General features: G+C 38.2%; 1 protein-coding gene across 2 annotated transcripts in view; it reads left to right on the top strand.

Annotated features, from left to right (window-relative positions):
- The window catches only part of tspan4a (tetraspanin 4a), a gene marked incomplete at its 5' end in the record, with an annotated part of 119,093 nt that extends 97,126 nt beyond the window's left edge, over positions 1 to 21,967 (top strand). For both annotated transcript variants that reach the window (XM_080041679.1, XM_080041678.1), the window contains 4 exons: positions 7,400 to 7,501; positions 9,491 to 9,622; positions 18,747 to 18,830; positions 21,407 to 21,967. In XM_080041679.1, coding sequence (XP_079897805.1) covers positions 7,400 to 7,501; positions 9,491 to 9,622; positions 18,747 to 18,830; positions 21,407 to 21,475 — 387 coding nt within the window. In that variant the 3' untranslated portion in view covers positions 21,476 to 21,967. The remainder of the gene's footprint in view (positions 1 to 7,399; positions 7,502 to 9,490; positions 9,623 to 18,746; positions 18,831 to 21,406) is intronic.
- Between the last annotated feature and the right edge of the window lie 320 nt (positions 21,968 to 22,287).

Raw genomic sequence — 22,287 nt, 5'->3', positions numbered from 1 at the left:
TGACGAATGATGCTGTCGTTTCAGCATGAGCCTTGTCATCTGTCATATGTCATACGTATGTCATATGTTCCACAAACACTTCCGAGCGGTGTAGTTTACAGTTAACATTTCACAGCTTCTCCACATGAACAATTTTATTTTCACCATAAACTGAAGCCTTATCCACAAATCAAACGTTTCCAGTTTGGATTTTATCTCACATGGGTGTTTTTACTGGGAACCTGACCTAAGCTTTTGCTCATTGCGAATGCGAAGGCTTTTTTTTTTTTTGCCAAGATTGTTATTGAATTTGACATTTCACTATAAAAAGGCTAAACAATTAATGATCAGTTAATGAGCTTTGTTCATGTCAGAAAAAATAAGCTAAATGGGCATCCCTACCTTGTTATAATCCTGTCAAAATCAGTGAACTGTAATGTCACTATAAAGCAGTATCTTTTAACGGTTCTTTACAATAATACACAGAGCAGGGATGTAATAAAGACAGGCTGGCAGTTTGACTTCTGCTGTAGAAAAATCCCTTCGGAGGTTTGAATGTGCTGGACTGCTTTGGATAAAATGAGTTCTCCATTTGGTCTTTGTTGGAAAAAAAAATTAAAATTGAAGTGTGTCTTGGTACATGCTGAGATTTAAAATGATTTCTAAAAAAATACTTTGTCAGGTGTATATTAGTTTTGGCAGATTATTCCCTCTCATTCAAATACCAAAAATGGCACCGAACACATTATGTTATTGAAAAGTGAGTCCATTACTGTAATGGACTCACCGGGAAGCTGGCAATCATACAAGCTACAGGGGAGTTGTGTTCACTTTTTCTTGCACTCATAATACAGCCGGTAAGTCTACTTCTGTTCAGGGCCGTTGCTTACCCCAAAGTCATGTTCTCGGGATTGTTACTGGGATTTGGGGTTTTTCGATAACATGAGGGGGAGATCATGTTCTAGAATTACACGTAAATTGAACATGCTGCCTTTCAAAAGTTGTCTATCTTATTTTATTCTATTTGACTGTTTTTGGGGCGATAAATTAAACTGTAATTCATTTTAAATACAGGGTTTTATATTTCCCTAGCAGATTGTTACATACCATGAGAAGGATTTAAAAGAACTGAAAGAAAAAACTTAAGAAAAAGGATCAAAATACAGAATTGTTAGCGTGATGTGAAACCGTTCATGTCAGACTGAAGGCATCAGATGTCGGCTTCAAAAAAATGAACCTGTTGTTGTCTATAGCTGCAGGAGGAGAAATATCTCAGTTATCCATCAGAAAAGGTTTCATACTTCACTGCACAATTCGTTGGAGCATCTAGATGGAGGGAGAAAAACACAGGGATATCTGTTGAATAAAAATAAAAAAACAGGAAAAACTTGAAATATTGAAAATGGTTTAGTCAAGCTATTATTATTATTATTATTATAGTTAGAGTTTTTATAGTTATTATATCTGAGTTATAGCTTAAGTTACTGTCATGGCTCCCCCTCTCAAAAAAAAGAAGGAAAATCTGGTTACCAAAAGAGAAAAGAAAGGGAGGAAAAACAAAATTATAATTTAAACTATTGGTGAGTTATCGTATAGGCTACAATATAGGACCGAGGTTTGATACGTGGGGTAATTTCAAATTTCAAACCCACTCAACCCCTTATAACTGATTATTATTTCTTTTAACTTGATATGAACACATCTTAGTGACTATCCTTATAAACACTATAAATCCAATGAACAGTTATTGGCTCAATTATTTGGAGGACACAATTCAAAAAGTGTTTGTGCATGGATCAAGAGAGAGAAAAGGGGCCCACAGAGACTATCTATGGGGCCAAGGCAAGGAATGTTTTTACAGCACAATTATGACACAGGGCAATTTCAAAGTGCTTTACAGGGAGCATCAAAAATCCATCAAAAATGAAGAAATTAAGAAAATATTGAGGTCATTTTGAGCCAAGCATTTTGTGCTATGCCCCTGCTCAGCCACCGTTAGTGACATTGATTGTCTACTCACACGGTTCGGTGTAACTCAGGAACTGATTAGTAGTGGAGGATGGACATCTTAATTAATTTGCCTGTGCAGGGAACATAATTTAAATTATTTAGGCATGTTATTGCTGTGCCGCGGGACAGAATTACAAGTCAGAGACAGAAGCTTTGAATTTGTGACTCTGGTTGCCCTATTCATTAACCTAGCAGCGCTGCCAGACACACCACTCTACACGTCTAAGGGTTTGTTCTTGAGTTTCCAGCTGAAGAGACGAATTGTTTAAGTTTGTAATGATTGAGCGATCCATCCCGAGGCAAAGGAATAACATATGTGGATTAATCAGAAGGGTGGCATTTCCCTTGAACTCCTTATCCGAAATGCAGTGCAACACTCCAGAAAGGTCGTATAAAGAGGATAGTGTGTACGCAGTCAAACAGTGCCCTTGAAAAACCCTGACTTTGGTCCAAATTGGGGAGCCAAGGGAATGTATTCTGGGCTCTCTCGGAGGTAGGATGACATTAAAGAATTTGCACGGAGCCAGCGCTTGGCCAGTATAAGCATTGGCAGCCAGTAAAGATGAGAAAGGCATTAAACCCCAGTGGACATTTAAGGACATTCGGGAAATACGTAGACGACCTGGTGATCAAATGATTCACATTTGAATGGACTGAAACAAGACTTTTCAAAATGAAACATTTCAACCCCAATCAGGATTTGGGATGATCCATTTGGTGCACAGCTGCCATGTGCCACAGTGATGAATTTCAAACTTCCACGGCAGAAATTTAAGCTATGAATCAATAATGTTAAAATCCTCCAGTAACGTCTGTGTAAGAGGATGAAGTACGGCATGTTTTATGCAGCCTGGCATTCTTGTAGTGAAATAATGTGTATACGAGACATCCAAAGGGAATATGATCACAGACCTGTTCCCTTTTTTTCTTTAATGCCTTTATCCACTTTACTGTAGCCTAAGTCTGATTCTGTTTCTTCCTCCTACGTCGGCGGGACACAGGTAATGGATTCTCACTGAGTTGGAGGGAGCTAGTAAATTTAGCTATTTTTTTGCTCTTATTATTTCCTCTCCTCTCCTCTGAAAACCCTATTCTCCTCCAGTTTCTTTCAACATATTGCCCCCTCTCCTTGGGTGTCACAAATGGAAAGGCTCCCTCTCTTCTTCACTGGCTCCTGTGTCAGTGTTATCTGGAGTCCAGTTGTCATACAATATAACCACTCCATCGGACCCACACTCTATTCGCTATTATTATTACATAGGCTAGTCTGCCTTTCATCACCGTCTGGTCGCCTATTTTATTCCGCTGATTACGCTTTTTTTTGCCTGCACCCACTCTCCTCTCCTCTCCTCTCCGCACACTCCCCTTATCTCTCCTTGTATCCCTGCCATATAAATAATTGATGGCACATCTCTCGACTCGCCTGGTGTAGTTAAAGGGCGACCAAAGTCCCGAGGACAACATCAATACTGTGTTACAGCCCAGGATTATATGCACAGTCTGCTCTCCATCCCCATTCACACAGGAGTCACTCTTCACTAATGACCTACGTAGATTTGAATAGGAAGTCTTTTTTTTTTCTTTCGACAACTTCAGAAGACTTCGGGGCTTTATCCAGTCCAATCGAATGGGTCATTAGGGCTCTCTATAGTAGATTCTTACATCAGTTTAGATATAGCTAGCATATTTGCTTGTGATAGAGTTGTCATTGCATACAGAGGTGTATAGCGCCAGTCTGTTAAGAAATCAGACCAACATTTTTTATTGTTGCATGACATTACGTTGGGTGTCATTTGTCACGTCATTAAGAATTCCTTTTCATCTCCTTCCCTTCGAGGCATCAAAAATTATGATGTAATAACGTTCAGAGATGGCAGATGTTCAATAAGTGTAGTAATAAGCATATTTATTAATGTACTTAGTTGAAAACGGCTGTGCACAATATTAAAGCTCCTCTGATTAATTATTAATAATAAAATAAATTACTTTGTGGAATTTGAAATGGGTCACATGAAATTATCTGCAAACTCTGCAGCTCTAGCTCTTTTAATTATTTTGGTTTATCAGCACACTTTATTTTATGTTTCCGTTTCACAGTTCTCATCAATATCTCAAATTCCAGCAAATAAAATAAAAAATAAATTAACAGTATGCTAACTGCCCATCACCAGAAAGAGATTTTGAATGTGTAATTGCTCAAAACACAGATATTTTACTTAAGAGTTGGTGGATACCAAACCAGACATAACACTTTGTTTATATTGGACTCATAGTAAACTAATTCTAGCCTTATTTCTGGTAGGATTATGTTTCTAGGTGCCCAAACCTATAGAACCATTCGTTGTTAGCAAGAATTACAAAACTGTTGTCTCAAATTGTTTTTTCTAAACAAAAAACACATGAGGAAAATAACATACGTATTTATGGTTTTAAAGTTTGTTTCTTTGAATGTTTATCTTGTTTCTCATTGAAACAGCTACAGCATTACTTTGTCCCCAAGATCACTTGTTATTTTGCCTCAATGGCACCATAGGAATTAGTTTTAGTATCAATTATAAGTTTAAAAGCAGGCTTAAACAACTTGGAACATTTGTTTGTTAATTCCTTTTAATCTTATACTCCCTACAAGAATAATTTCTGTTCTTGACTTACATATAGTAAACCTATGTTTGCAAGGATACTACCCATCCTTTGGGATTACATTTATAGTCGCCAAACCCCCACAAAACACCGCAGTTGGTTGCTTTAAACATGTTCTCTTGTTGAATAAATTTTGTAGATCAAAATCATAAAACAAACCCTTGTGAACCCTTTTAGTTTTACTTCTAGCAGTCTCTCATGGTGATAAATGTCATGTAGTATCAGAGTATAGCGCTTGTGCAGATGTAGAGTGAATGGAATATTACTGACCACATGGCCCCAGGGCATATGGCACATTTTACCTCACAGACACTACTAGTTTAACAAAAGAGCATTTTATTTGTCTCTATTACCATTTTTATAAAGATAATATACCGCATCATAGATTAAAGTGCTGTTTCCGCCATTTTTCATGATGACAGAAGGCCAAATATCTTTCTCCAATGCACTTTTCTGATTGCCAAATAGTATCTTGAATAGTGAAATCTCTGTGGAATTGAACAGGCATTCAACTGAGAATGTTCTGAATTTGGAACAGTCCTTGCATATAAAATTGTTATTCTTATCTAAAGGGTTTGCTTGCATTCTTGAGAGTATAGTGCAGGAAATGCATTTCATTCTTCAGCTTGTGGTCTTCTTTTTTCTCACCTACAGTAAAAAATGTAACTCCTCTAGTTGTCAAATGGAGGGCTGCAAAGTTTTTGGCAGGACCTTTTTCTACCACTTTTAGTCCTTGTGTATAACATTCATACAAAATGGGACCCAAAACAATAATAATTGTTCTATGGCACTTGTGGTCAACAACTCTACAGGAGCAGGATAGGGCATATGTATGGCCTATTTCTTAACTATACTGTACGTAGTTAGATGTAAGTGGTAGTTTAGGAGAAATCTGCAATTTTTCCAGATTAAAAGTTTAAAGCAAAGACCAATCCACTCGGTTGTAGGATGGGTGTGTGTTAACATTTGAGTAAAATAGAGAAACTTGATTACTCACATATAAATCTGCTTACTTCCAGTAAAATTACTTTTATCTTTTAAAGATATTTTTTGGGGCATTTTTATGCTTTATTTGATAGTGCAGAGAGACAGAGGTGAAATGGGGCCGAGAGGGGAGTGACATGCAGAGAACGACCGCGGGTGGGAATCGAACCCGGGTCTGCTGCTGGGCCCGGCCCGGGAGGGGGACGCCTTACCAACTGAGCTAAAGGCGCCCCCGAAAAATGACTTTTATCTAAAAAAAATTCAGGTTACAGAGAGCCAGGTACAACCGTGCCCTGTTTATGTCTTTGAACATTTCTATATCAAGGATCACCACTGAATGTACAAAGCAACCTATATTCAACATTCAGATGCTGTTTGGCAACATGAAGGCCATATCTAGAGTTTGACCTGAGTGTTTGAAGAAAGAGAGTTAATAGTTGGTTGGTGTCTGCATCACCTCACATGCTAAACCACTGCAGTGTAGGAGAAAGCAAGGTTAGAGGAGATCTATGCGATTGATATCTGATGGGGCTGACCATCTCAATGTGTAAACAAAACAGGCTTCCCTGTGTGTGAATGGATTTTGGGTTTGCTGTTTGTATAGCGCCCAAGCTCTCCTGCTGTATTGTAGGCTACTTTAGATCCAGTAACTCTGCATTTAAACATGTTTATCTCTGTGACTGTGTTCACACAAACCGTTTGTTTTCTTTGAAGTAAAGCTTAGTGGGAAAGTAAACGTTTCGTTCAATGTTTTTATCTTGTTTGTTTAGGTCCACACTGCTGAACCAAACCCTGCATTGATCTGCGTGTAGCTTGTTTATTGTACAGCGACTCCCGTAACCTTCCATCCTGCAGTGTGTTGGGAGAGACAAAGCAAATCCAATTCAACCCCTTTGACTTGAGCAGAGTGGACTCATTTCCACTGTCGAGTACGGTTTATTAGCCTTAATACGATGGGTAACACTTGAGGAAATATGAGTTGAGGTATGAGTCTGGCTGGGGTCTCTCTCGGTCAGTTAAAAAGGTATCAACATACACTTTTATCCACTTATGAAACCTTGTGTATAAGGTGTGGTCAGTCATGTGAACATTGAAATCAATTGTGCACCACGTAATCTAACAGTTCAACTTGAAATCCATGTAAACTGGTGGTCTAAATGGACTACATTTATAAAGCACTTTTTCTCGGGTGACATTTCACAATTTTTGCCTCATTCTCCCTTTCCGCACACACTCACACACAGATGGTAGCTGGCTACTATGCAGGGTGCTGGCCAACCACCGAGAGCAATTTGTGGTTCAGTGTCTTGCCCAGGGAAACGTCGACATGTGGCAAGAAGAGGAGATGGAACCACCAATACCACAGCATCCCTGAAACATGTCACCAAATAAACCAACATTTCACAATCATTGCGGATGAAATAGTCTAAAGATATTGCAAAATTATTTTTAGCCTATATCACCCAGACCAACGAGGTTCGCCATTTAAATGCAAGGTTTCATGTGTGCTGTCAAATAAGGTGAAATGCCATTACTTTGACTTCACTCCCAACAGATTGCACAGCGGCTTCCTCAAAAGAGAACAGACAATCTGTGTGGTTATTTGTTGTTGCCCATTACGTTTAAATTACACCTGACAATGGAAATAACCTGCTGCTAACACTTGCTTCCTCCATCACTCAAACTAAAAACTCACACAAGGTGGAAATGGGATTTGTTAAATTGTCTTCTTTTCTTTTTCTTTTTTGACACACATCCTTTTCTTCTGTTGTGTTTTTCTTGTCAGATTGATCACTACGCCCAGAGGGATCTGAAGAAAGGCCTCCAGCTCTTCGGCTCAGAGGGCAACGTGGGTTTGACCAACGCCTGGATGATCGTACAAACTGATGTAAGATGTGAGGGAGTGGGCGTTGGTATTTTGTGAGGGCTATAGGTATTTTAAACATAAGATCTAGATGTTTTAAGACATTTTCCTTTCTCTCAGTACCAGTTTGATCATGATTCTTAAAAAAAATCAAACATCCAGTTTTGAACACCATTCAATATTAAAGTCAAGACATGACTGAAGCTGAGATACAGACGTTTTGGCTGAAATGTTGAAGCAACCATTTCTGCATTTTGTGTAGTATTTGAATGAAAAAAAAGTTATCCTTTTTTAAGCTAATGGGATCTGCTCATTAACAATAAGACTTGGGGTCGAAGAAAATTGGCAATCTTAAAAAAAAATTACATTAGAACAATACATTTCTACCGACAGTAACAAACACTTAAATATTTTCTAGGTTAAATGCTTCGGTAAAACTCTGTCAAGATAGATTAAGGCACACATCATACTCTATGAGGTAATCTTTGGTTCTAGCTCTCACTTTGATGTCTCTTTTCCTTTGTATTATTTATATATATTTATTTCTTTTTTTAAATCCACTGCAAAGAAAACACAATGTGAGAAATAGAGATTTGGATTTAAGGATTGCAGAGGACGGCTGATGCGGCTGCTGAAAGCCTCAGGGAGACATCAAATGATAGATAGGAGACGTCAGGTCTCTTTGGACCTTTTTCCCATCACAGATCCATTGTTGATAGTCTTGTTCATTTAGAAAATGCTTAATGCTTCAGTAAATGCTTGATGTTTGCCTGTGATCTGTGTGAATGCACGTGTCTAGCGTGTGGAAGTCATGGTACGGAAATGTGCATCTGTAAGTGGGGAGACTGAAAGAGGCATAAATGATGACAGAGAAATGTATTGCTATGCAAATAGCATATGCAAATGTAGGCATGTGTCAGCATGTGTGGGTGTTGATGTGCAGTTTTTTGTCCCGCCTGCGAACATGATGATAGCATGAAGAAAAATATGCCGGAACGAGCCACCGTTTGAAAATGCAAGTGTGCTAGCGTGATTTTGCGTCTATATTTCCTTGTCAGATCAGCGACGCTGTGTGTATATGGAGATCCATAAAGTCTGGCTGAAAAGTAGCCCATTAAAAGGCAGCTCTCATTCTGTCACTCCTCTCCCTCCGAAGCCTTCTCCATACATGCTGAGTCACTTAAATAGATAGTACAGCAGATGTCCCTGGAGCAAAGTTCACCCTGCATATTATTAATAGCGGCTTATGGAATATAAGAGGATCCACAGACATGAGAAGAAGAAGTAAAACTTCAACAAGGCGCCAAATGCCGCTACCATAAATCAGCAAGGGTCATCCGCCACACTGGTTGTTAACGATTCGCGGTGATTACATTTGAATATTACAACTCTATGCAGTTTTCAGCCTTTGATTTGTCCCCCCCGAACTTTAAAACTATATACTTCAGATGTTTTTTGGTCATTTGAATTATGCCGCAGTTCATGATAAATTGCAAACTTGATCCATTGTTAAAGCTGGTGAAGGAGTTTTAAATTAACACACAATCCCGGGCGCTGTGCACAGAGCAGAACGGGGGCCGTGCATTACATTAAAGTCCACTGCTGGATGGACAAAACATCAGGGGCACTTTATCATTTCATATAGTACACTGATGAATTGAATTGTGGCAAAGGCCATGATCCCTCATCAAAAATCTATAGCAATCACAAAGGGGGAAGATGTGGATAAAAAAGAAGCAGGCAAGTTAGAAAATGCTTTTAGGCTTCTGAGACAAATGAGATGTGAATTGTACAAAAAGGGGCAGCAGGTCAATACCAGAAAGATTAAGTGTTTTCTACATTGGGCACGTGAATTATTTTGTCCAATAAATCTTATTGTTGACGGGTAAATAATTTTTGTTTCCATTAGTGGAGGATATTCGTTTCATATCATGTATTGGAATTTCAGTATGGTGATAATAAAATGTCAAACTCTCCTGACTCATTGCATTTGTATTTTTTTTTTTTTTTCAGTTTCGCTGTTGTGGAGTAACTAACCACACAGACTGGTTTGAGGTTTATAACGCCTCCCGTGTGCCAGACTCCTGCTGCCTAGAGTACAGTGACAACTGTGGCCTGGACAACCCAGGAACATGGTGGACAGCGGTAAGTTCTGTCAAATGGAGGTATACTTCCAAAAGCTGCTTCTTCAATTATTTAGTGGTACAGTTTCTTATTGATTAAGAATTATTATTATACTATTTGCAAAGTAAGCTAACCACCAAATTAGGGTTATGTTAGATTAAAAAAGTCTACACTGCGATACAAGAACAATGCTTTCTTCTCATTTCCATTTAACTTCAATATGATTGTGGTCCAATGAGGATGCACACTTCTTTGCCTAGCAGATGTAGCCACACAATTACATTAAACCTAATGCTAGGTTGGTTATCTGTATTGGGGAAAGTTTACTCTCCAAATTCCAATACAATTTCAGTTACAGATTAAAAACATTTAGAAACAAAGTAGAGAAGCTCCAAAATGGGGTGAGGCCATTGTTGTCTTGGCCATATTTAATTTAAATGCAAATGTTTCCAAAAGTAATTCCTCATTTAATACCAAATCATTCTGGGACCATAATTAATATGACTTGTTATTCCTTGCATACAAAGAACATTTAAAAAATTCAAGAAACCACTTTTCTATTTAAAAAAAACATCTTGGCTCGCAAATAGGTAAGGCAAGGCAAGGCAAGGCAAGTTTATTTATATAGCACAATTCAAACACAAGGCCACTCAAAGTGCTTTACAGGGGCAAGATTAAAATACATAAAACACATTAGAAGACATTTAAAAGCGAATGAAAAGAAGTAAAACATTTAAATTAAATAAATAGTACAGGTTAAAATGGAAACAGAAAAGTCTTCAGACTCGATTTAAAAGAACTGAGGGTTGCAGCAGACCTCAAGTTTTCTGGGAGTTTGTTCCAGATAGTCTAATTCAGCACCCCTGAAAAAACCAAGCCTGCAATTTTCTGTCTGTTTTGGAACTAATCTAATCAGGCTAGCGGAAAGACATAGTTGGAGCTTTATATTCATAATTACCGATATTGCATTAATTACTTCCATCCAGAAGGACATGACTGCTGTGTGACTAATCTTTATTGTGTTCAACTCGTATAATCAGTGTCGTATTTGAATCTTTCAGCAGCTGCACTGTACAAAGAGTTGTTTTGGATGACGATACGAGCTCATGGAAGCAACTAACTGAACAACCTCTGAACTGATGTTTAGCGTTCTTACACCTGTGACCTCTTTATGTCTCCTCACATATCTTCTACTATTATTAGGCCACACAGACTTTGTATCTCACCAAGCTTAAAGTCAACAAGACGAAAAAAGAGTTAATTTTTCCAATCATTACAACGTTGAGAAACAGCCCGACCTGATGAGAGTTTTGGAGAAGAAAGAGCAGCAGAATGTGCAGAGGTTTTCATCAGCCAAAACGAGATGAATACAAGCGATGTCATTTTTCCACGTTTCGTCTCAATGAATATGTTACACGGGAGGCTTCTAGCGATATTGCCAGGACAGAATGCAAATGGGTTCATTTGCACATGCAACATGATTTAGCAGGACTGGATGTTGTTGTTGTTGGAGAGGTAATTGAGTGTGTTGAGATAATATACAGGGACAGCCTGTATAATTTACACATTTATTCAGAATTAAAATGACTCCTCCTACTTGTGACCCGTTCGTCACCCTTGGTAATCTCTGCTGCACTGGATTATTTTACTACAGCATTATTACCATTTCGTAACACATTGTAAGTGTGTCCTGCATGAACGCAATCACCTATTCTCTTGACACTGTTCCTACAATCTCAAATTTTTCACAATTAGTCATTCGATGAAGTTGGACCTTGATAATGTAGAAATGAGGAGAAGCAGTATGTGTATAACAAATTATAATTGCTTATGATCTATTAATGTAGTTAATTGGCCCTTTTCTTTCAAGTACAGTAGTCCAGCCACTACTTTAAAAATATGAACTACCCTAGAGTCATTTTCAAAATTCCCTTTCTTCCCAAAGTCCTAGAGAAAACACTGCTGACTTTCCTGCTACAGAAGACGGTCTTTGAAAATTCCAGTCTTGTTTAAGAGAACCTGAAGAATAAATCCTCACCACTAATGATCTCCTCTTGGCAGCTGATGCATCAATGGTGGCCTCCTCTAGATTTTATATTCGCCTTTTACACCTTAGACCACCTTATGCGTATGCTGAAACATGGTGGTAGAGGTTTCTCAGTATCAGTACTTGAATAGGTTTCATCATATTTAGCCAAAGGTCCTCGGCCTGTGTTGGAAATTCCTTCTCATCATAAGTCCACTTTTTCTTGTGGGATCCCTCAGGGTTCAATTGTAGGTCCTCTGCTATTCAGAATGTATGGACCACATGAGAATATCAAATATTGATTGGATATGCAAATTCAGCTTGGCTTAGTTACCTTCACGTGGGGATATTTTTTTTCTCAAATAATGTAGAGTATGTATTATGAACATATATTGCTCGCCGGAACCTCCATCTGGCAACAACAAACAATTATTGTTTGGAGTACTATATTAGTAGGAGTACTATACACCAAGTTAGTAACATTATATTGAAATATTACCACCATATAACATTGATATGAATGTGTTTGTAAACAGTTATTTATTTAAACATCCAGCAGATACAGAGCAACATTAACATTCATTGGAAGTGTATCAGGCCACACAGCAAACCTCATTCAGTCTCCACTTAGCTTTGGTCTGATCTCCACCAACTCCTGAGGGAAATATCTGGCTGTTTAGCTGCTAAGTACTCCACTTTGTTTACCAGCTCACAGTCGCAGGTGGAAACAAGATTAATGAGAGAGCAGTGAGTGAACCAAAACAGTCAAGTTGCGTGTTGTAAAACTATAAGAATGAACTCAAATATAATAGCTTTGGGAACTTTGGAGCTCAGGGAGAACTGCAGGGTCCAATGACGATTGACAATAAGACACCTTTACATTACGAATAGTCTTTTTTTGTTCTTAATTTACATTATACATAGAAATGTGTTCAATTCTTAACATGAAAAAACTGAGAGCATCTTTAGCAAAATATTATATTCCTGCATCAGTTTATCAGTTGATGCTTGTTTGCTGTCACTAACACTGTCTGTAAAAGTATTTTCTTAAAGTACTTTTGGGGCTTTGTGCTGCTTTAACAGCATAGTGTGCTTTTTAACCCAGTGCATTTCAGTCCAACTGCTTAACACCAGGAAGTAGATAAAACTATATTGTACCCAAGGTCACATTAAAAGGCTTGTAGCTATAACCGAGAAACAAAATGTTTTACTTGTTTTATGATCAAATTCACATTATATCTTATTCATTCTACTAAAAAAACATAAAACACAACAGCTGCTGTCTAGCTCTGCCAACTGCAACAGCTGATTGTTGCTGTATTTGTTGGAAACATTATTAATAAAGAATAAATAAAGTGTCAGAATAAAATGTGATCACAAGGCTCATAAAATATGTTACAAAAAAATAAGCTGGCACATTGACATCAAGGACAGAAAATGTAAGGGCCACTTAACACACTGAGTAGTCTGCTTATGTCATGCAGCAGTGCTACAGCAGTCTGTACATTGTAGTGAGCGAAATATGATGAACAATAACGACAACGATTTTCATTACTTGAGGTGTTATTTGGTCGATACAACTAAATGGCAAATGGGCCCATTCCAAACATCATATCAAACATGCTCGATGTCGCCTGAAGTAACAGTCACGGTTTGTAAAGCTCCACATCAAGTGTGTCACTCATGTCTGTCATACCAATTTCATACCTCTTTGGCCAATTTCAGTTTTCTTCTAACAGTACAATGTACTTAAAGTCTTAAAGTGTTAGGTTAAGAGTTCATTCCTCAATTCAGTCACAGTAGCTTCATCTTTAGATACAACCTCCTCACTCCAGTTATAGAATCCTGATTTCATTTGTCCGTTCTGCATTAAAAGGACAAGGCTGTGGTCAAGCTGCAGGTGATTTCAGTGTTAGAAACAAACAACATAACCTTATAAAATGTTACTTTTCCCATTACTTTTACTGAAAGCAGGTTCTGCACAAACCATTGAAAGATTTTTCAAACGTCCTCATATTTTCCTCCTTCGGGTGACAGCTTTCTTGCTTCACATGGACTTCCGAATTCCACTGGTCCTTGGTTGAGGGACGTTTCAACCATAAATTAATATGGATATTTTGATAGATATTTACCTTTCAAATCAAGGATTCAGATTATTTCAAATTGAAACATAACAGCTCTCTCTCTTCCAATACCTGCATAGCCTTATCTTTTAATTGTATATATTGTACATTTAATTTGAATTAAATGTATGTTTCTGCCCACACAATGTCAGTAATGTTCAGTCAAATTCAGAACTTCTCATTTGAGGTAATAGTGACAAAAATAAGTCAGAGAGGACGCTCAAGACCACATTTGATTTGATTTGATTTGATTTGATTTATTAGGATCCCCATTAGCAACACACCGGAGTGAGAGCTAGTCTTCCTGGGGTCCGAAACATACAATATAGACAACAGACAATCACTTGTTTGACATTATGTCAAACCGAAATAGACAAATAATAACAACAATATTACACAACACTATGATTTAAAAACATCATAATTACAAATATAACAAAAGAAAATAAAGATAAGAAATCTGCAAAAGGAGATTAAACATTTAAAATGTATACATTACATATGGACCAGGGGCCGTATTCACAAAACATTTTAAGGCTAAGAGTAGGTCCTAAGGTCCTGATTTAGGAGTAACTCTCAAAAATAAGGGGCGTTTCACTCCTAATTTTAAGACTCCTAACTTTTTAAGATAAGTGTAATTCACAAAGCATTTTAGCGCTAAAACTAGCTCCTAAATCTATGAAAAGCTAGGAGTCCTCGAGAGGACTCCTAAGTCACTAAGAGTAATTCACAGACAACCATTTGATGGTGTTTTGGAGAGATTTAATGCTAGTGAGCTTTACAAAAGGTACCTTAATAGCTGTAAGGGTTTAATGATCTTAGTAAAGCTATATTTAGAAATGATAGACTCATTTATATTTATTACATTTATATAAAAAAATATTTATTAAGTTCCTTTTCCTGCAGTTGCTTTGGGTTTACGATGCGCTGAAAGTTACTGTTAGTGTCACGTTTGGGTTTAATTTGTTACTTGATAAGAGTTCCATCTCCTCCATTCCACAGGTCCGCTACTGTATGGTTGCGCGTCTCGCCTTTTTCCTTCCGCGTGCACTTTACGATTTCGCCGGCTGTTGTTTCTTAATTGTGAATTTCCTGGTTTGTCGCTGTCTGACTATTGCTGCATAGTCCGCCGTTGAGAGAAATACAGTGAGAGTGCATGGCGTGCAGCTGTTCAATGAGGATATTTTTTACGATTCAAATCATTGTAAAATTTAAAATGAATAGACCTATGTGGCGCTTTTGTAGGTTAATTTTGAACGAATGTGTGGGAAACCCTGCAGTATCTTGGTTTCATGTTAAATCAGTGTCACTTGTCATTAATTGTATATAAAAACTCTTTACTTTAATACAGCGACACGATATGGATATCTCCCACAGTGTTTCTATCATAAATTCACTCCTAGCTCTCATTCCCTCTCAGCCAATCACTGTGGGCATAGAAGGTATGAACATGACATCATCCATAGCAACAGGGTCAACACCGCCCTCTAGTCTTAGCTTAGGAGTCCCTCCCATTCCTTAGTAAAAGTTGGTCTTATCATCTTTGTGAATAGGTTTTAAGAAATTACTCCTTACTAAGAACTTTTAGTGGTCCTTAGGAGTACTCTTAGCGCTAAGATAAAATGTTTTGTGAATACGGCCCCAGATGTTTTTTTGCAGACTTTTTAAAGTTGTATTTGCTATTAATGCTAAAAGTAATGTTTTTTGGCAGTTCATTCCATAATGAAATTGATCTGTAAATTATAGTATTTTTAAGTACATTGGACCTTGGTCTAGGTAAAGCTAGATGTCCATTACTTGCACCTCTAGTGCTATGACCGTGTGTGTCAGACACACTAACTAAATAGAGTTTGATGTTGTTGAAAAATATCAAGGCAGATTTGAGAATGTCTTTTATTTCCAAATGGAAATCGTATGAATAAGTCATGTTACCTTTCAGTGAATAGTTTAGCAATTGATGGAGCAGAAATAAATTGCCGTGGCTCTGGTCATTGGCAGCATAGTGTTTATGAACCCATGAACTCAGTAAAAGTATTTTCTTAGAATAAAAAAGAATTCTCTTTGCTCTCCCATTAATAGCAAACAGAAACATACACACAAGGCCACACGCATAAAGGCTTGATGACATGCTCACACACGCAGATACACTCAGCCTGCAAATGTTCAAGCAGTGTGTACAACGTACAGTATGTTCACTTTTTTATGTGAACTGTGAAACCTCACCAAGGACTGCTGTTTGTTTACAGTATCCAACCAAAGGTGCATGTTGGTTTCTTTTCAAGAGCCACCCACTTGATTTATGTAACTAAGACCACAACCATTAAGAAGCACAGAATCCTGTCCTCCTTATCCTCTCCTTTAAAATATGTTAAGGATGGATCTCTTTCGGCTTTATTAAATTTTATTCAGCATACATCAGTTCATTTGATTTACAAGCGGATGTTAACATAGCTAATGCTCATTTGGGCACTTGACTATTGGTTTAAGACAGAAGTGTGAACCTCTCCTTCAAGTTACTCTATAATCATGACCTTGTTCTTTTAACTTGGCAAAACCTTGACCATAGAGGCGGATGATTATTACAACAATCATTAGGGAGGTTTTGTTACGAAGTCACAGTTTTTCGAGCCCGGAAGTTCCTACTTGACCAATTATAAACCCAGTCGCTGAGCTTTTAATCAGGGTAAATGGGAGCATGCTCACGCGTCAGTGGCCTCATACATACACAGAGAGAACATCTTATCAGTGAGCTGGAGGATAGAGGGATGGAGAGGCAGCATGTCCAACTCACACAAGACCATGACAATACCAGTAAGGACCATCATCAGGCCAAGGGTATGAGGCAAAAGCATTGAATTTAATATTCTCAAAAAAAGGCCTTAAAAGTATTGAATTTCACAGACAAGGTATTGCATTTTCTTTGATTGCCATTTTGTAAGATAAAACAAATTATTTGATAGGAGTCGTTAAGTGACGAATAAGTACTTTTTCAATGTTGTTATTAAGAGTATACACACACTTCACAAAGCAATTGTTACTGTACATCAATGTGAGTAATATTTGTTATTGAAAGTACCTTAAAATGCATCTGAATTTTCATTATATCCTTCTTACTTTTGCCAGTATGGCCTTGACGTTGGCATTCAATTTAATTTTAAGTCGCATTAAAAAAGGTATTAAGAAGTCTTAAATTCAAGTCAGATTTCCATGGGGATTTCCCTGATCATAAGCATCCCAGTGAGACTAGCCAGAGGTTGTTTATTTAAGTCAGATGGAGTAAACAGCCTCAACAAATTCAAGAGACTGAATAAACACCAGCATACAGACAACATCATCTGTCAGAGAGCACCAGAATGAAACTTGACACGCCATCGACTGTGGAAAGGTCATTGTCCAGTGTCAGTGGACAACGTGCGGAAGAGGGTGATCAAGGCGGACATTGATTGACAGCAGTGATGCATGTTTGGAACGTAGCCTACATTAACTAATGAAGGATGCTAGATGTGGTTGAATGTGCAGCAAAGTTACAAAGTAAAGTGGACCTTTTAGGTTTAGATAATTTCGTCACAAAGGCCTGATTTGTCGTTTTTGCTTAGCTTGGATGACTTGTAAGCCTCGCAGCAATCTGAATGCAGAATCTGTGCTGCTGTGCCTGGCTTAGCAGAGGTTGAGGTTTACTTATCTGTTTATTTCCTGGATTTATGTGCAGTGCAGGGGAAGTCAAACAATAAAAATATGAATTTATATATATTCAGACGCAGCTCTGTGGTCCGGGGTGGAGGGGGGGTTGTTGCAGTTGGAACATCAGTTTGATAAATAACACTGAAGTTGCTCTAAATTTTAGCTTACCCCATGACTTTCCATATTGATTTCACCTTGTGCTAGGGAAAAATATATTTTTGTTGGTTCCCCGATGTTTCAGGCAGCGGTGAAATGCGGAGTAGATTGTGTTTGCTCTTTCCTAGCTCTGACTCAGCTTCTTGAGGTGAAGAGATTTAAAAATAAATATGAAAATAAAAGAAATAGCACTATAGGAAAGGTATGTCTGTGGAAATGAATAATTTAATTAGAACAGCAGTGTATCCTGCTATCAAAGCACCTTTACCTTTACTACACAGTATTCCAGAAAGGTCTTTTCTCTAATCTAACATAATCAAACTCACATTTTGGCACTCATATTGTTTCAATGTTTACGTAAGAGGTGATGAAACCATGTGCGCCTCATGTCAAATGCCACATGGTAACATGGTTTTGATATCAGCTTTCAGATGTGCTGCTCCTTGTATTAATACTACTATTAGCTTTTTTTTCTTTCTGCTTGCACTACACAACATCTTAAAAAGACATTTTGAAATGTACTCTAGCTGGTGAAAATGTTTCAGAGACGAAAAGAAAAGAAAACAAAACAAAACAAAACAAAACAAAACAAAACAAAACAAAAGAAATTGGGAAGCAATGAGAGGGTGGATTTTTTTTGTCAAGATGCCTTAAAAATGCAAGCAATGTCAGACATGAAAAATTCAGCCCGTGCTCATGTCTAAATTATACCTGCAAGCCTGTGTGCTGGTTCAGTATTCACTTTACTCCTGTTTGTACAGCTGACGGGAGACAAGAACATCCGGGACTAGCTTAAATTCAAGAATGTTTCCCCAAAGAATATGAGGTCAGAGTAGGAGGAGGAGGAGGAGTGGGAGATAAGCATGTTGCCACGGGGGAACCTTCTAGCCAAAGAACATTTTGGCACATTTCGCAGTTTCTTAATGAAGGGGCAGAAGACGGCTGTATATGGTGTATCATTCTATCAGTATAGTACTGGAAATCTGAGTTTAAATTTGTGAACTAATGTTTGCTCTGTGTGTGTGTGCGTGTGTGTGTGTGTGTGTGTGTGTGTGTGTGTGTGCCTGCCTGCCTGCCTGCGTGTGTGCGTGCGTGCGTGCGTGCGTGTGTGTGTGTGTGTGCGTGTGTGTGTGTGTGTGTGTGTTTGTTTTCCCCACAGCCGTGCTACGAGCGAGTGAAGGACTGGCTTAATGAGAACCTGGTGGCACTTTGGATCTTTGCTCTGTGCACAGCACTTACTCAGGTAATTGCAGGCGAATTATTTTCTTCTGCATTTCTTTTTCTCACTCAGTCCATGATATACATCCCTCAGACAAGAAGCGTTTCTTTAATGATAAACCAAACCTGATACTTCCAGTGTCCTTTGCACTAAGTGCTGAACGGCGGAATTCTCTGGACAGCGGGAGCCAGTTTAAGCTTCTTGTGATACTACTGAAGACCACAGAGGAGGTTTTGACTTTCCATAAAGAATGTTTTATCTCCCTTCCAGCCTAGTGTTACGTGATGCGCTTCCTCAATGGCAGAGAGATCTCACACAGGGCTCATGCAGCGCTGCAGGCTGATTTTTAGTCAACGGTTAGAATCTCGGTGCCCTTTTTCACAATCCTACAAGCAGCAAAATGAAAGAAGAAAGAAAGAAAGGAAGGAAAAAACTGAAAGATATTATCACTGCCAGACTTATCTCCTACATCTGTGATATTTTCCAGCTAAGTCACACAGCATTATACGATACAAAGAACATGCTTTATGCTAAGACAATGAGCACTAATCGCTGCACATTTATGTAACTTCCGAAAGAAGAAATGACAAATGATTCATTTTATAAACGGAAAGCTGAATTTATATTTAGCACATCATATTGTTATCTCTATTGTTTATGGTGAGTGACTAATGTAATCAGTAACGTCCATGGTCTTTTGACTTCATCTCTTCATACTACTGTTAAGGCTCATTTCTGCTCATCTTATGTACGATTTTTGGTGCTGCTGCAACTGAAACGTTTGGTCCTTAGAATTCTTTTCATAGCATTAGATACAGGGGATGTGAATAGGAAATTAATATGTATCCATATTAAATAGAAAAATGGTGGCTGGTAAATTCAAATAAACACACGTGTGTCATTACACCTGGAGAGTGTTCATAAATATTTTGCAGAAATGCAGAACAAACTGATGTCAAAAGTAGTTCAACTTCACATCGTATCCAACAAAAAGTTAAGAAGCTATGGCATGAGATCAGTCAGCATGTTATCATGCGTCCCCGGTCATGCACTAAGATGAAGAAAGAGTGTTGGAAATCTTCAAAGAAGTGTTTCATTATGAGAGAAGCAGCCCCAATGGGAGTGACAGTATGGGGAATCCTATTAACAGCAGCAGCCAGTGTTATACAGTAAACTGGTCAAGACATGACCTTTCTATGGAATTTTTAAACTCCAGAGAACTGAAGTCCTATTAATGGAAAGACTTCATTAAATTAATTCACACGCACTTAATCAGCTACGCTCTGCAGTGATCTCAGACAACAGCGAATGAGCAAAGTGTCTTCTTCTTCGCACTCTTTCTTTCAAATCTTTAATGTATATCAACAAAACAGGCTCATGCATTCTACGAATATAGAAAATATAGCATTTGACGTATAGAAAAATATATAAAGAAAAAAAGGAAAATAATTGAATATCTTATAAAACATCAGAAAGTAAAAAATATTGCAAAAAGCTATACACATGATAGAGATCTAGTTACAAATAAAAATGTTTTAGTTTTAATAAATAAACGCACATAGTAAGATTTTGAGGAGAGCAAGAGCTAGTTTAGTAACAACTCAAACTCAAAGTTCTTCATTTCACTTAAATGACAGCAGCCATGGCGTGTTATTTGCTACATTTGCATCGAAAACGATCGATTACGGGAAACGTCTGAGACCAAAGGAGTTTGTCTTCTTAACCTTCCTGCCTGTGACAGCAATAGACACAGCTGGTTACTCTGCTGACAGACAGCACACTCACTCTTCATTCAGTCTCCTCCAGCTCTCACCTACACGCGTACTGCGTTTTAATGCAGCCCAACTCATGGCATATATGTTCTCATTCACACTGGCTATTTTAATAATCATGATGTCATCTGACCAAATCACCACAAAACAAGGTTTAATGACAATAGCTCTGCTTTGGCTAAATTTGCATTTAAAACTGAACAATGACAAAGAAGGTAATATAAGATGCGACTAAAGGTTGCCTGTTGGCTTTACTGGCACACAGCACCCCCGTCTTTTGTGAACATACTGAAATCCCAAAGGAGAAGCATTTAAATGGTGTTTTGTTTGTATTTTCACTTCACTGGGTAGATGGATAGATTAAAAAAGACTCTGAAAAGCTTTTTTGTTGTAACCAAATAAACATGAACGTCAGTATTCACCAGATAGAGATTTGTTTGAGATGCTGAAGAAAAGATACAAAGTTTAATAAAGAAGAACAGCCTCCTCCAACTCCAATCTGTGCATATCTTATACTAAATGAATAGCGCACAGATTGGATTGTGTGGACGCTCTGCCTATTGTTATCAACGCAATAAACTTAATGAGATCTGGATGTAATGGTATGAGGAAAATTAATCCTTTTGGCATTTATCTGTCAAACAGATGTACGTTATACTACACAGATGTGTCAAACGGATAGAAGAGTTCCTTTTTATATTCACTGTGGCTTTACACATTGGACATCTGAACCCAATTAACAGCTGATTTATGTCTCTCTTTGTGTGTGTGCGCGTGTGTGCGTGTGTGTGTGTGTGTGTGTGTGTGTGTGTGTGTGTGTGTGTACAGATCCTGGGCCTGGTCTTCTCCATGACGATGTTCTGTCAGGCAGTGAAAGTAGAGACCTTCTACGCCTAGCCCTCGCCTTCGCCCTCGCCTGCCCTTCAACACACACTTTGCGTTGTTCCTCATCCCAGAGGGACCGATATAGACCCACCGTCCTCTTCCTCCTCCTCTTCCTCTTCCTCTTCCCACCAAAAGACTCTTCTTTCCAACGTCCTCTCTGTGACATTCCCTCTCTGATGTCCAACAGTTCCCACACACACGTCTTTCCGCTAACTTTCAAACAAGCACAGTCAGTGTCATTGTAATAACTGAGTTGGTTCCTATATGGTTTGCTGCGTGTCAAAAAAGCTACTTTTTTTGTGATACATTTTACGAAGCAGTATTATGAACGTGTATAAAAAAATGTGTATTTTTTTTTCTTCTTCTTTTTAAATATGTGTTTTGTTTTAAGTTATTTTAATGGTTTGTATGTGTTTTGAAAAATCAGAGCTACAGTTTTGGGAAAGTGCTGCAAGTGCATGTATCTCTTTGCGATGGTGTGTATTATTAAATGTTTTTGGCTCTACTTAAAAAGCGCACGTCATCTTGTCATTCCTCAAACTGGTAAAGCTGAAGGGGTTGTGTGTGTTATCCTGCTGTGCTTATGCCTGAGGTACCGGATGAAAGAGAAAGGAGGGACAAAGGTAGACCCTGTGCCAGAACAAAATGACCAGGGGTGCTTTTGAGATTAGAGTGGGTGCACCGGTAGTTGGTTTATGCTAGCCACAGTGGACAGCAACAGCAATGAAAAAAAGCATCTATGTTAAGGTCCTCAATGAAAAGATTATGGCCTTTTTTATGTTTTCAAACCAAGCAAAAGAGAACATTTCAAGTGTGTTAAAAAT

Source organism: Ammodytes marinus, assembly GCF_949987685.1.
Source record: "Ammodytes marinus genome assembly, chromosome: 1".
NCBI classification, from domain to species: domain Eukaryota; kingdom Metazoa; phylum Chordata; class Actinopteri; order Uranoscopiformes; family Ammodytidae; genus Ammodytes; species Ammodytes marinus.
This window is presented reverse-complemented; position numbering and strand designations above follow the sequence as displayed.